The sequence below is a fragment of the Seriola aureovittata genome, chromosome 5, assembly GCF_021018895.1.
Source record: "Seriola aureovittata isolate HTS-2021-v1 ecotype China chromosome 5, ASM2101889v1, whole genome shotgun sequence".
In the NCBI taxonomy this organism is placed as follows: Eukaryota; Metazoa; Chordata; class Actinopteri; order Carangiformes; family Carangidae; genus Seriola; species Seriola aureovittata.
Genome location: NC_079368.1, coordinates 8,637,413 through 8,653,561, shown reverse-complemented (window position 1 = coordinate 8,653,561; position 16,149 = coordinate 8,637,413). Strand labels below are relative to the sequence as shown.

At 41.3% G+C, this 16,149-nt stretch overlaps 1 protein-coding gene across 1 annotated transcript; it reads right to left on the bottom strand.

Annotated features, from left to right (window-relative positions):
- Window positions 1-315: 315 nt before the first annotated feature.
- Window positions 316-11,426, bottom strand: angptl2b (angiopoietin-like 2b). The gene is made up of 5 exons (XM_056377352.1): window positions 10,912-11,426; window positions 5,136-6,040; window positions 2,831-3,024; window positions 1,605-1,875; window positions 316-1,517 (listed from the first exon to the last, which is right to left on the bottom strand). The coding sequence occupies exons 2-5, from the start codon at window positions 6,013-6,015 to the stop codon at window positions 1,318-1,320; spliced, it is 1,545 nt and encodes a 514-aa protein (XP_056233327.1). The 5' UTR covers window positions 6,016-6,040; window positions 10,912-11,426; the 3' UTR covers window positions 316-1,317.
- Between the last annotated feature and the right edge of the window lie 4,723 nt (window positions 11,427-16,149).

Here is a 16,149-nt window from a genome sequence, read left to right as displayed (position 1 = left end):
ATATACTTCCTTCACACTGTTCATTCATGTTTTACTTAGATATGGAATAAACAAGTGCATCAGAGTCACAGTAATAGTGGGTCTCTTGTTGTCTCTTGAACTTATGAGAGATACCTGAGAAATATAAGATCTTAGTGTCACACCTTACTTTTTAGAAGTATGTGGTGTTATGTCAGTCATATTCACAACCTTTCAAATGTTTTCTTATTTTCTATTTAGGAAAACAGATAAATGTTTCTCAGCTCGAAGCTGTTATGGCTGCTGTTAACTTTACTTATTATGCTTTATACCAAGAGACACAAAAAAGACAAACACTTAAGCTGTACATATTTTATTGCAACTTATTAGTGACATAACAGGTTTTAATACATTATATTACAAAATATCTTATGTACAAACGCAATGTGTTGGATCTATTGACATCAACAAACCACTAAATTTATACAGTAAATACAGCGCTTGGTTCATACAAGCAAATTGGTGGATACCTGTTGAAGCAATTCAAGATTTCAAAACAAGTACTGAAAAAAAAAACAGGACTTTGAAGAGATGTACCTCGTCAAATTTGTTCTTAGATTCGTTAAATGTTACGTAAACATTTATTGGTATGAAGAGTTTTGGCTTTATTTTAGAAAAAGAAAATGACTCTATTTTTTTTTTTTTTTTTTACAGTAGCCTATATTTTATTGTAATTGACAAAACTGGCCTGCATATCAACCCTGTATTATACAATAAATGTTACTGTTCCTATAAATTATGAATTATACATTGGAAGAATGTTTTAAGAATGAAATTAAAAGTCACTGGATACATTTCCTGTGTCGACCTCATTTGTTTGTTACTGCAAAATAAACAAAAAAAAAAAACTTTACATACATACTAAATATATATTGTAGGCTTCCTATCGAAACTACTGAACTGAATTATTGTAATCTGTTCTCATGTCAAATTAGGTTCACATTGTATTTCTCACTCGGATAAAATGAGAGCACTGTCAACTAGGCAGAATTGTGTTGTATCATAGGCAGTGTATTCAAAACAACTCCTGAGCAATGAGCACATGTCTTTACTGAGTCACGGAAAAGGGCAAATGGTACAGACAACTATATAACAATTTCTGTTGAACTGTCAGGAGGTACCTGACATGATCAGCCTGTTGTTTTGATATTGCACTTTCAGCATCATCTTTCTCTTTGTCATCTTGCTTCTTCTGTTGCCACTCCATTAAACAAAAGAGATAAAGTTTGCTTGGATGTGAGGAGCTGTAATGGTTTTTGTTTTGTGAGAGATACAGTACAGTATGTGTTCCTTGGATGCTTAGTGGAAGGTGTTTGGGTTCGGGCGGATCATCATGACCACTTTCTTTAGGGAATAGGCTCCTCCTCTGAACTCGGCCCAGTAGACTCCATCTTGGTAGCGGCTGCGGTAGTGTCCTCCTCTGTACCAAACTCCATTCAAATTTGAATGGGCACAAGAGTTGTACCACCAGCCGCCCTTCTGGTAGTGGGCACAGTTGCCTAGAAAGATTGGGAAATAAATAAAACAGTCAGGCTGCGTGCATTAACATCGCTTGAGTTGTTGGTTTTAAGCTGTCAGGTTTTTACCTGTATATGCATCATGGTCTCTGTCCAGTGTTGTGAATTGTTTGCCGTTATGCCAGGTAAGGGAGTCTCCAGCATTGCCATGGTAACGGCCCACCCTCAGCTTGTAGAAGTCGGCTTCAGGCTCCACTCTGAAGCTCGCATACTCTGCAAAAACCTTCCTGCCAGACCAGTCCTCCAGCGTGACCAGCAGTTTGTAGTTCCCCTGGTTAGTCAGCCAATAGATGTTCTCCAGACCCAGCCAGTACTCGCCGTCAATATTGCCAAAACCTTGCTGTGAAGTGCAGTGATAAGAAAAACATTATCAGTACGATTAAGAAATCCTTTGTGAATGCTCTTTGAAAAGCCTTGAACAGTTAGTTTGGACGTCTGGGGGATGATTCAGGGTCGTTGCCCGTGCTCTGGAGATAATTATGAGTTTAGCTCTTCTATGAGGTTGTTTATTGTCAAGGAACATTATTATAAATGGACCCTCTGAGTCAGGTTTATAGCTTGCATCAGGTGTCCAGATTTCCACTGTTATTTTGTTATTGAAAACACAGCAGGATAGAGTGAATATAGTATGTAATCCAACATACGGGATGCTGTCTTTCAGCTTTGTTCTGGCTCTGGTCATACTGTAAGTTGGTTTGTGGTATCCCTTACCCTACATATGCTTTGAATCATGGAAACACCCCTTCTGATAAGTTTACAAATGCAATTTCAGATCTCATGTGGCTTAAAGGTTTTTGTGAAAGTCATGGAAATATCTCCATTGGATCTCTTAGCTAAGATTTAATCAGGACCTTGTGAATTGTTGGCCTGCAAACACTTGTTTACCAATTAACTACTTTTCCTGTGAGAGGGGGTTCCCCCTTTCAAAAGATAAAGAAAATTAGATCCTCTTTGTAAAAATAATGTTCACCACAGCCCTCTTTATCAGATACCCGCTGAGGCAGTGTTCAGAAGGACACATTAGGAATGCTGACAAAACCAACTAATGTGACATATAAGTCTAATATTTCCTCATTTATTTTAGTGTGAAGTAATGTTACAAAGACCAACTGATGTTGCTGGAATTAATGAGTCATAAGACTGTGGCAGTGACTGAACTACATCAGACACTTTGAAAGCTTAACAATTACCTATTCATTATGGTTCACATCTGGTTAGTGTCAAGACAACCTACATAAGCCACCAGCTTCCCTCCAAACTATGAGGTCCTTGATTTAGTGTGAGGTTTGTCGCACCTTGTACGTCTCCCAGTTCCTGAAAAAGTTGACAGAGCCGTCCACCCTCCTCTGGATCACAGTCCAGCCACCTGGGTCATGTCTCTGGTCACACCACACCTGCATAAGCCGGTTGGCATTCTCTGGCTTCACCAGGTACATGCCGCTAGCAGTATGGCCATCCTCCAGAGCCTGCAGACAATCCCTAAATGGACCTTAACGGAGAGATGACAACATGACCTGTAAAAATCCAGTCAGCTGCAATGTATCTTAAAAGTTAAGGGAAATAAAGAAAAAGCCATAATGACACAAAGAGTTGTTATGCTTTGTCATAGGGAATCCCATTTTTCAGCAGAGGCTTTCATTTTAACAGTAGAATTGACTTTGGCTGCTCCTCTCATAAGGGAAATGGCTGCCGGCTGTGCAGCCAAAAGAAACACTGGCATGAGGGCAAAGGGAATCCTGACTACTGAATGATGAAACAGGAGCAAAAACCTTCGATCATCTGTAATGCCTTACAGTGCAGGGTTATTATTTTACTTACTTTCACTTTGGTTTTCATATTTTGTATTATACAGACACATAATTTTCAAGACTTCACATCAGGTTTTGAAGAGAGGATTTCCGGGACTGAACTTAAGAACAGCTTATAAATCTCTGTCATAAGCTGCACTTCTCTGCCAGTAAGTCTGTTGAATTTTGTTTCCAATATTACAGTGAGTTGTGTGAAGTAACAGGATCGACTCCAGAGCAAATTATGAAGATGTGTTTCTTTTTTACAGCCGAAAAAACACTTAACTAAAAACTCAACAGAGTAATGTTGATGAAAATGATGCAGCATCAGCCCTCCATTATTCTAGAAGATAGATTTTGTGCAAGATCGGGATTGTTTTTCCTGGATTTTATGGTGCAAATCAGTGAAACCTAATTTGCCTGTGTGCCATTATGATTTTACCCCAAATTCCAAACCTAATAGATATGGAAAAACACTAATGGGGCAACTGGCTCCCCTGCTTCAATTGGCTGTGAAAGTTCTCAAGATTTCATACTTGTTTGGTTTGCCAACTGGTCTGGGTGTTTAAATACAATGGAAACAAACACAGAGAATGGGGGGGTGGGGGGGGGTGTCACACAAAGGGTTAGAGGTGAGGGAAAGGGGGCATGGACAGTTTGCAAGCCATATTGAGACAGAGGAGGTATATGAAAGAAGAAACAAAGCACTTCATTTGTTATACACATGTCATGAGGTCCTGCTCAGCTGACATAGAGGCGTAAGTGACTAGCCAGTAGTCTCAATAGCAAGGTTGTTCTTGGTTTTATGAAATAACTGTGGATGATACCTGTCTTTTGGCCCATTTTCTGCCATCCATTTACTCTCAGGAATGTCTCTGTTGAGCAGAGACAATCCAGAGAGCTGCCCTGCCCTGCCCTGCCCTGTTCTGCCTGATAAAGTCTGCTGCGTTGGTGGAACATATGACTGAATCTTGCCTGGTGGAACAAATGACATCACCGACTCCCGGTATCTCGTTCTGTTCCTGCTTTACCCCCTCCCCTTTTTCATAGACTCCATCCCTCTGTTTCTCTCTGTTGCCCTTTCAGGTCTCTCTCTTCCTCTCTCTGGCCCTGCATTGTGTGGAGCGCTCTGTTCGTGTTAAGGGTTTATGTAACTTTTTGGGGTGTTAGTTGCATGGCTGTGGGCAGGAAATTACTTGCCTCCTTTCAAATATCCCATACAAAGGCTACCGTTCACATGCAGCCTAGTGGAAATGGCAAGCAGTAGCACAGTATGTCAATGGAAAAAGCTGCCAGTAGTCATGTTGGGAATAGTTTGATCTTTTTTCCACCATTTTAAAACTTAAGTCTTCTAATGAAAGGGAAAAGCAATAGACTATTCACTGCAGCTGATACCACAAAACACCCTTCACATCAATTTTAAAGCTTTATCATCCACTACCATGTGTTCAAGAGGCCCGTGGGCTTGGATCCAGCCATCCATTTAGGCACATGTATTTGCCCTGCTAATATGCTTTGTGTTTTTATGTGGGTTGAATCGTGGCAATTAGATGATATGCATCTCAAAAGGCAGTAGACAACAGGATGTCTGTTCTCACCGAGAGCCCTTTGCTTTGGGAATACGTGGGACTTATTTAAATCGGCTATGACTGGAAGAATGGGTGCTTGGTGTTGTCTTTTGATTAATGATTAAAAGGTTCACGATAGTTAACTCAGACACACAGTCCTTTGTTTGCGACCACTGTGATGGCAACTGGTGCATTTGGTAAGAATGCATAAAATAAAAGCGCATATCAGACTTTGTTAGACTCACCAGAGGGTTTGTCAGTGGTGGAGGGGCTGTGTGTGCCAGTGGGCATCGTTGGAAGTAGCGGCGGTAGGGACTTTTGGTCACTCTGGATCTCGTTGCTGATTGGGTTGTTAATTCGTGGAAGGGCAGGTGGCTGGTAAGGCTTGTTAATGGGTGGTGATGCAGGAGGTGGCTGAGGCCGTGGCTGGGGGACGGGCACATGACGAGGGGGAGGGCGACTCTGGCACTGTTCCTCCAACAGGGCAATAAGAGCTGATTGGTTAGTGGCCAAAGAAGCCAAGTGCTGGTACTTGTGCTCGAGATCTTTGTATCGACTGGTGAGCTGTTGCATTTCAGAGGTTTGGTTCAGGATCTTGTTCTCCATCTGAGCCAATTCTAGGGCATTGTCTCTCTTTCTGATGATCTCATGGAGCAGCTGCATGTACAGCTGAGTCACTCTGGAGTTCATGTTTCGGCTCTCCTTCCTCAGGAGCTTCACCTCGTTGACAATACCTCCGTCCACCTCCACCAATTGCTGCAGGGTCTCAATCTGCCTCTTTTGTTTCTGTAGCTCCACGTTTAGCAACTCTAACTCCTGTTTGTTGACCCGATTCTCCAGCATGGCCTCCGGCTCCTTGGAGTTGACACAGATGGCTCCAGTCACTTTTTGTTGAGGCACAATGAAAGTGTAGGAGCACTTGTCCTGCTGCTGGTCAGCTGCAGCACGCTTGCTCCTTCCAGCATAGAGAAACTCTTTCTCTAAACCATCTTCACTGCTCTCAAATTCCTGGGTCCTGTCCCTGCCATGCTTGCTGTCTGATGGACTCCCCTGAGTCTGCTGGACACCACAGGCTAGTCCATAAACAAGAAGGAGCCCCAGCAGGACCATTGAAGGGGTCTCCATGAGTGTATATCCAACTCACCAAAGCCTGAGGAGAATGAGTAAGAAAATGGAGAACATGATTGTATAGTAGTGAAAGAAAATGTTCATAACTGCATGCATTCTGACAATGGAGTCCTTCACAGCCATGCTGATTGAGACCAGAAGAAGGCTGTCTATCAGGATACACTGGTCCTATCCTTCATTACCTGCCAGGAGCAGGCAGGCACAGACATCTTATGTATACACATCTCAACCTAAGCAGGGCTGGAGGTCATTACAGCTCCCTAAAATATGGGCTACCGAAAAAGATTAGATCTGAAAGGAAGTGCCTCAGCGGCTGTGATTTTCCATGACAGGAAACGCATATATTCATGTGTAATACATAAATCAAGAATCTCGTGGTTGCTACACTGGACTTATCAATGCCGGCATGAGCACATATTGCTTTTTCCCCAATAGCTTTTAAGTATAATTCATTTAATTAATCTGGGCTTGATCCAGGTTTGCTTAAATCAGCTTTCCACTATCAAATACATGCAGTACATGCTGTTTGAAACTTACTAATCCCCTCACTGGCCCTAAGAAAAATATTTCTTTTGTTTAATGATGTGCTGATCTCTTTAGTCAGTTACATTGCTGTTAGGGGAGTGTGTTTATCTTAGTTTGCTGTGTTGGCTCATGTTCTCTTTGGGAGACTGCCACTGCTTGTCCCTGACACAAAGAAACACTCCTATCTGATCCCTTCTGCAGGCCTGGACATCTTTTGCTTATGGAAAATTTGAGGCACTACCAGATGATGCTGTTCATGAAGCTGCTTTAAATATTGATTGTGTTGCATCAGTCCTATCATACTCCTTACCAAAAGGGGGAAATAAGTTGCATACAGGCACTGAAAGGCAATTAATCATCATTTATGTATAAACTTTGAGCATGTCTGTTTCTGTTTTGACTGTTAGATGAAAAGATTACTTCATCTAATTAGGGATGTTACATAACATTATCATTATCTGTCTCGGATAATGATGGTAATCTGATTAAATCTTTGATATATTCCTGTTTAAGATTATTTACTCTTAAATTCTCTCTTAAATTCTCTTTGCTCTGTAACTGGACCCTGTAGCATGACCAATAACTTTCCTCAAGAATTAATGAGTGTGAGATGCTTAACTGAATTCACGATGTGGACATTTTTAGAAGAAAAATAAGTGCAGACAGTTTATGAAGATGATGTGGTGTTATTAGAAGTGGAGGGGATGCCACTCAGTGCTGAGGAGAATGTAACTCCTGTGTAAGGATAACAAGGCCTTGAACTCCCGGGGCACCTTAATTGAAAGCTGCTGCATATTGGATTACAGAGGGGTCCTGTGTAACACCTCCCCAGAGTCAGGAGGGGCCTTTCTAATCAGAAAGCATTATAGAGAGGCCTATATTGGCTTGGTTTTGAAGAGCCGCATAAGGATTGCCGATCTTATTAGGGCTTCCCTCACGCATTCACACATTTGTTATATCTTATCTCAGTGTGAAAGATAATCTACCATATAATGTTGAGCACAAAATTGGGAAGAGAGCAGAAATGTTTTTGTCTTGTTAATCCGGGCGTGCTGCCAGCACATTAGGTTGGAGACATGGAGAAGAGAAATGCAGCGCTCTCCAAGAACATGACCCCTGGCACATTCGACCCTTTTGGCTTTATCTGTCTCGAATAGAATGTGTAAACACTTTCTTAGTGAAAAAAATTTTAAAAAGTGCCTTTTCACATTGTACTCTGTGTAACCTGTCGGACTTTTTGTTAGTATAGTTTACCTGGCCAGAAAAAAAAATTACCTACTGTCCAGAAGAACACTAAGGTCTGATTCTTCCATGTATTTTATTAAAGCGGTACCTAAAAGTATCCCTCAGCTGGAATGTGAATTTAGAAAAAAAGCTTAAAGAAGAGTATATTTTCTGTTTCAAATTTACCATGAAGCTGGCTTCTGTCTGCACAGTAAGAGATCTTTCATGGTACTAATCCTGCTAACAAAGCCTGGCTGTATGACGTCACCTCAGCAAATGCTGATTGATGCAGAGACTGTAATGTCCAACATTTTTCCACACCATGCAAAAAGATGATTATTATCCGTTAAAAATGAAACTGAAATGGTCTTATAGAATAGGCCCTTAAGAATATAATATAATCTTACAAGCTCACACCAGCATAATAGAGCAGCCCAGAGCCTGTCCCTTGTAATGTGCTGATGACTGTATTTGGCCAGTGGCTCCTGCGGTTTCTCCCCCTGGAACATGAGCTCTGTCTTTGAGAAATACTGTGTGATTTGCCCCTGCTGCTGAGGAGTCCCATGTTGGACATCGTTAGCCCGGAATCTCCTACTCTAGGCTTCACTACACTTCAAAGCTGCAGGGAAAATGTTTGCAGCTTGTGATGAAATGTGTGCTTGTGTGTGAGCGTATGCGGTATGTGCGTGTCTTTGAATGTTTTTCGGTTAATGCATGTTTTCAAATAACAACACTTGCTGGCCTCAGTGTCCCAGGGACCTGGGGAGAGTCCCATCTGCCCCGGCACAGACAGCCTGTTATTAACCCATCCACAGTCTGCCAGAGGGAACAACAGAAAGCCTCCTCCTCCTCAGACTTTGCTGTTAACAGCCTCCACAGCTCATTATTGTCCCAACATCAGTTCACTTTAACAAGCTGCTATTGACCGGCCAATAGCTGCAGTGATTAGCTGGTGTTGAGAAGTGTCATATACACTACCAGTCGAAAGTTTTAGAGCGCCCCTGTTTTAAAATTTAAGCAGATCAAGTCCAGTTAAAAACCTTAAACGGTACAGAGTTACGTGTTAAAACGCTCAAGGTTACAAAGAAAAGTTCCCCAAAAACATAAAAAGTGTTATTTGGACAATACGGTACTGCAAAAAGTAGTTCCCCGTGCAATTTTTCTGAACAACTTAGTTCAACGAGAGGATTCCATGATTCCTCGTTTTTACGATCCTCCAACTATTCATTTGTTCTGTGCTTTAATTTCAGAAACATTGAGAGATCGAATTATGTAAAAAATGGAAGTGTTCTGAGTCCTCTCAGGGCCTAAAGACAAATGATGGAAGTGCAGAGAATAACCACTCTGATCTTAATTTGATTGGCAGCTGCTCTCGGGTAATTTCTTCAAGTCTGCTTCACACCAAAATGTTTTGGTTTTACTGTCTTCAGGTGGTAAGTCTGTGTTTACATGACTCCTCCTTCTGGATTTCACTCGATGTTAAATCATGTGCGATAGGCAGGTGCAGCGGGTGGGTCAGCGTGTCTCTGACCAGTGTTGCGCTCCAGCCTTTTTGGTCGTGCTCAGCACATATTAATTAGAAGGTGGGCAGCCCTGCTCAGACTGGCTGATGTCTCGCTCCCCAGCCCCTCTCATTTCAGCGTGAGCATGGCATTCCTCGCATTCTTCGTCACCTCATTAGAGTGAGCTGCCATACACACATGGAGAGTCAGTGGCGGTGGCAGACGGAGAGAGCTAGACCCTCTAGACGCAGGACCACTACTCCTGATCCGCGCCTTACCTATAAGACGCACTGTATCTACTGACCCAATTCATTCTCAGTGTCCTACTTTCTGTGCGAATGCTTCATAATCACATCATCATCATCCACAGCAGGAGATTACAACACAACTACAAAGCACCTAATTTGTCAGTAGCCAAAAAAGAAGCGGACACTTTGCAGGACGGTTTTGTGCTGCATGTTCAAATTAGCGGCAACTCCGCTGAGAACTGGCAGAGTCTCCTGCATGACACCCAATATGTGTTGGATCAGAGTCAAATTCAATTTGCTCATGGTAATCTGCACTATTACTTTACCTTGAGGGTGACCTCATTCTTTCCTCAAGCATGTAATCTTTGTAAGCGTGTAACATGAATTTTGGAACATGATTAACCTCAACTACCTGCTCAGTTTGATGCTACAGGACAGTGTTTATTTTGACTCTCCATTTAGCAGGAGAGTTTAAGTTTTTGTTCAAATTTAGGTTTGGTTCCGTGTGTCTTTCTGCTCCGAGCGTTGTACCTCACTTGTGATCTGAGTCAGACGGGGAGGCAGGGGGTCTCAGGAATTGTTTCGATAAGTTCCTGCATTCTACCTCAAAGCCCCCTTATCCAAACACTACCCTGGCAACAGAAACAAAGACGGGATTCAACCGCCTGCTTCCCTGTCCTCTTGAGCCCAGGGGAACATCCTGAAGGTTATCTGTTTTTCTTTTTTAGAAGTGAATGGTGCTTTTTAGATATTAGAAAAGAAATCTCTGTCAGCATGTATAACTCAGGGCTATTGCTTTACACCATCCTCTAGACACCCTCCTCACTGGCCATGTGCACTTATTTTACACCTTTAGGGTTCTGTGTTTTGACAAGCGGAGTGCTTTATCAGTAGCAAAGAAGCGCTTTGCCTAGAGAGCCTGCTCTCCAGCCTCCCCATGCGCTAAATTAACCCTCCTCAACCAAGTCTATCAGTCATCTGTCTGGTTAGTCATCAGAAAGTAGAATGGCTCCAAACAGGGAGTTGGATAACAGATGCTGCATGACGGCTGCTGAATTCAAGATCAAACAAAACCATCATGTGAAGTGCAGCAGTTACAGAGGGAACAGCCAAAGTCTGACTTCAGTCAGTTAAATAAAATGACAAATTAATTTCTCCACCATCATGTTAGAAAGGTCCCTGGACGGACTGATTCTGAGCTCACGAACAACTTGCGTCTCGCTAATAAAGGCCATCATTTGCTCTGTAAGATTATTTGTTATAAATGCGGATGATTGATCAAAGCAGAAAATTGAATTATTTTTGTATATTTGCAATGTCTCTGTTAAATAAGCCAACAATATAAGATAAATTAGATAAATATATGAACAAGTCAAAGGTTACACAATGCTTACAAGATAAGTGTAGAGTATTGATGAAGCTCCCTCAGTTGCCTTGCCCTCCTGCCAGAGCTGACTGAAGTTTCTCCTGGTAGAGAGTCATCCCAAGTGTGAAAGCTGCTCCCCTGCGTCCTCTTCTCCCCTCTTCTGTGCTCTGCCTGTCTAGTTACTCACTCTTTGTCACCTCAGTTCACTCCACCAGTGAAGAGGTAGCTGTGCTTTAAAGGCTATTATTAAAAGACCGTCATTAGCCCAGCAGAAGCTCAACTTGCCAGAAACTCTTCAGCAAACATTGAGTTGATTGTTCAAAAAAAAATCCACTTGAAAAAAGTTGGAGCACTTTCAAGAGACAACTAGTAACTTTAGGTGGATGGTGGAGGTAGTTTCCTGAGAAATGGTGAGTGTCCGGGGCAGGTTATGTTCTGCCTGTGGCCCGTTAGGAGAAGACTGTCACTTTTCTGTGGGTTGAATCCATCACTTCTGCCTCACAGCTCTAAGAGGCTGTCTCTCTCAACTGCACCTCTCTTCCCCTCCCTCTCTCTCTTCCTCCCTCCCTCCCTCTCTCTCTCTCTCTCTCTCTCTCTCCCCCCTCTCCTTGGTGCTTTTAAATGATGAGAAATCCTCAAGCAGTGTTTCAGTAGGCAGACAAATTGAGCCGAGAGCCTCCCCCTCTCCCTTAAAATGAACACATTCTTGTTTAAAGCAACAGCCTTCTTTCTCCACCCCTCCTCCCCATGGCACAAAAGAGATCCACAAGCATGCACAACACAAGCCATACACACACACACACACACACACACACACACACACTTCTCAAATTTCCAACCCCCTGCCCCCTGGCCACTAGTTCACCACCACTACCACTATTTTTGGCTTGGACTGCATGGTTCTTCTGGTGGTGGACAGCACTGATGTTACACTGATCAGATCCTAATTGGGCGTGAATGAACACTTGCCGAGAGAGAGACGGAAAGACGCTGACAGATAGGAAGCAGATCCAGGTGTTTGACTGAGACCAGGTCTGGGTGAGCGACTGCAGACCCTGGTTTATAGCCTGGAGGTGAGATGTCTAAAAGGGGCTGGATCTCTGTATAGTGCAGCACACTTGAACTACATCTCGCTGCGGGACCATTACATTATTTCTTCAAAAGCAGAGCTGCACTTATTTGTGTCCATGTGCGTTGGTGGACAATAGGATATGAAATACGTCCTGTCAGCGTGTTGACCATCCTGCCAATCATCGATACATTTGTCAAGTAAAGATTTAGCTTTTGGATGCTGTTGGCCTGGCTGCTGTTTTGTGTTGTCTTCCTGTTTTCAATGAGAGTAAAGTCGTCCAGCCACTGATGTCATGACTGGATTTCCTCTTTGTGTTCAGATTAATAGTTTAAATTTTATAGTTTTCTATTCAATGCACATAGAAACTACAGAGTTGTATTTTTCTAAATGCATAATTACGGACGGATTGATGTATTTCTAGCAGCTATTAAACTATAATCTCTAAATTTGGTATTAATTGCCGTTTCACACCGAAGTGTCTGGACCAAACTTGTAACACCACATGGGCAACACAGTTACTTTTAATTGGCTTTTAGCCTTGAGTAAATACAAATTAGGCATCAGCCGTGCACCTAACAGTAGTCATCTTATCAAGCTCCAGTTTATGCCAAAAGATTGTGCAAAAACATTTACTTGTGTGTTTTATTGTAGCATTGTGTTTAATAAAATTTCCAAGTTTGGCTGTGGAGTTTATTTTACAATGCACAGGATGTGTGATTCTCTTCTCCAGAGTATAAACATTAAATACGTTACAGATGGTGACTAACTTTTATTTGTGTTAACTATAAACTCTAAAAGTGTTGTGATGTGTATGAAGTAGGAAAGGAAGGAAAGGAATTTAGTGAATGAGAAGAAGTTGCGTTTCTCTCTTTGTTTTCTACCGTGTGTGCAACTATTCAAGTGCTCCTACACATTGTATACTGTACAATCAGCATTTTCCATTGTCCTAAATTTCTCTGTACAATTCCCTTTAAGCCTGTAGATTTAAAGATTGGCCTTTACTGCATCACTGAAATCCAGGCTCTCGTACAGTGTGCATTCATGTGTTTTTTATCAACGAATCCTCCAGTCATAAAACACTCATACTTCTACTTTGGGGAAATGTCCCCAAGCAATATGTAACCGAATGTAGTAAGACTGGAAAAGCTATTTACAAATCGTAGCATTTAACCTTCCTGATGTCAGTTGCTGCAACATCCTTGGGGCATAATTTAATAGTAAGTGGAAGAAAATATTGTAAGAGACAACGTGCTGATGATGCAGCCATGCTACAGTGAAAGCAACGGCTTACTTCAGTTTACAAAAATGAAATACCTATGTGAAGAACCTCATCACCGCAATAAACATAGTTCTTGTGGAGGATTATATTAGTTTCACATTTGTGTATGATTTCTCTGCTCGGATCACGTCTCATTCAGTATTTAAAGGCAGACAGATGTCGATTTCTTCCACAGTAGGTTCAGTTTCTTCCTTTACTGAATGGAAGTGTCTAAATGGTTCCTCTAATGACACAGCGAGAATGTACAACTGGCTCAATAAGATAAAGTTCCTGGCAGAAGATATTGGACCAGCATGATGTGGACGAATTCATTTCGTAACATCCAAGATTAAGCCAGAATGAGGGACCGGTCACACATTTGACAGGTTAATCCCTTAAAGAGATTTTTTGATCAAAGAAAATGTGACTAAATATCAGCTCTCCTGCGTCACATGTTTTACTGAACTGGCATTATTCAATTGTTTATACTCTCCTTTCTTTTTCCTCTCTCAAATGACAACCGTAGCTGACTTTGCGGCTAACTGGTGAATGACGCTCTTACCCAGAGGCTGGGAAGCTGAGCTGCTGTTCAATGTTGAGCGTGTTGAGTGACTCATTGGGTCTCGTCCAAAAACCACGGTGTTGGTGCAGTGATTAGTTCTCTTTCCATCTCTAATCCGCAGCAGGTGGAGGAACACCGATGATAAAAATGTCAGGGGGGAAAATGTTTCTACCATATTGAAATGGTAACCAATCAATGCATTTTAGAGCTGCTCACGCCACATGGGAGAGATCATGGAAAGTGGCTTCGTGTTGGAAATGTTTCACAGATGAGTTTCTGTGTTGGTGAATGAATGGGCATGTTGAGAGAGTGTGGTTGTTTGGCAGGTCATCGTGATGACAAAGTAATAGTCACATACCGCTAACAACTGCTAAATTAGTGATTGTATTATTCATCCTCTTTGAGCGACTTGCATGGGAGTTTAAACAAAACAAGCTCGCACAGATATGAGGAAGTGAAGACAGAATAATGAGCCTTTGTCAAACGCAGCTTTTTTTTTAGATCAGCACAGCATTTTAAGATTACTATTCAAGTGTTTCAAATATTGAATTATGAAGAAAATACCAATGTGTCCTGCAAATCATAATCTGTCCTCATGTTGATGTTGTTCATTATGACAGCTGTGGACTGCAGTGCCCTTCTCAAGAGGAAAAACTGTTGGGTTGAAAACAAATTTAACAGTTTGAGAAAAGTGGAGGCGCTTTAGAATGACAGATATACAGCATAGACTATTTTCCATGAGCTAATGTTTCGGCAACAACCTGCCTCCTTTTAGAGCTGAAAGGAAAAGCATGAAATCATAGTATTTATCGCTTTCTAGCTGGATGCACGAAATCTTCTGTATAAAATAATATACTAATCCTGCAAAAAAAACAATATTATAAAAATGTTTATGCAATGTTTAAGCCCATTTTTTAAATCTTTCAAATTTGCAAGGTTGAGTTTCTAAGATCAATTTCTAAGGTGAACAACTTAATGTTGGAGAAACCACAAACAGCATATTGTAATAACTGTGGAATACATTTCAACTTCAGTATGTAGAGTTTGACATTAACTGTTAACATAACAACAAAATATGAATAGAATAAAGATATTTAGTATATTATGTCATCTCTAAGTGCACCACAGACAGCAGCTTTATTATGTTTTCCCAAGATAAGTAGAATCCAACCAGCACTCCTATATATGAATAAACTACACAACCTGTTGTTTGTGGGGATTTCATGAAACCCAGCTTTATTTAGGAAAATGCACCATGTTAGACAATAATGTTAGAACGGTATTTTGACACAGGGCCCTTCTAGACGAGAGGGTCACAAGACTATCATAACACAAGACTCGGTATTGTACTTAAAACTGTACTTTAGTGCAAATTCCTAAACAAATTTGGAAGTCATGAAATTACCCCAGGGCCGCTCTGCCTGGTTGGAAATCTAACCTTACATGATCTATGATGACCCTCATAATATCTAGGCCAGAAAGACAAATGAAGGATCAATAAAGTAGCGTTTAAAAGTAGATTTTAAAAAGGTTTTAGTTCACCGTAGATGAAATGCTTTCACCTCTGTATAAGGCTTAAATGGGTTACAGCAGAAATACTGGAGGTAAAATCTTTGATTTAAAATTCTAAAGCATTGGAGTTTAAATAAGAATTACTGTCATTAGTGTAAAGTTACCGTTAAGAGAGAACCGTGATGGATGCCATTTTTAAGACTTAAAATGATGAATGGAGAGAGTACAGACTGGATTGTTTTCATAGGAAAATTTTTTTTTTTTTTTTTACTCACTGACTGTTATTGGCAAACACTGTAGCTCTACAGTTGTCCAGTGTTAAATGTTTTTAGAGTGGCGACATTTCTGAAAAAGCAAATACACCAAAAAAGCCACTCAGTTAACAGACATGGCTGCAGTTCGTTACGTCCAGCCTTGGTTGACATTGACATAAACATGTTAGCCCCACAGCAGAAAGCCAAACAACACAGTTTCCATTTTTTTTTCCACATTTCTCAATACGAACTATCGGTTGCCACTCAAATTTGTGTTTGCAGTATTTGACTTAATCCCTGTTGTATGTTTTCATGAATGGGATCAGATGTAGTGAGGTTGTGTTTTGGCTGTCAGTATATGTGCCTAATATGAGTGGCTTACTGTGTGAGGCCACCATAGTGACCTTTATTTAAACGCGGGTACGTTCAAGGCCAGCATGTCTCCCAGTCTGCCAGCCATGATGGATGGTTCTCTGGTGACCTGTATCGACCTTGTCACCCCTGGCCTACTGTTGCGTGATGTTTGTTATCCATGTTTGATTGACAAGCTTATTACAATAGTGATAATAGACCTTTTTTTTTGCCATGTTTTTTCTGCGTAGCTATAT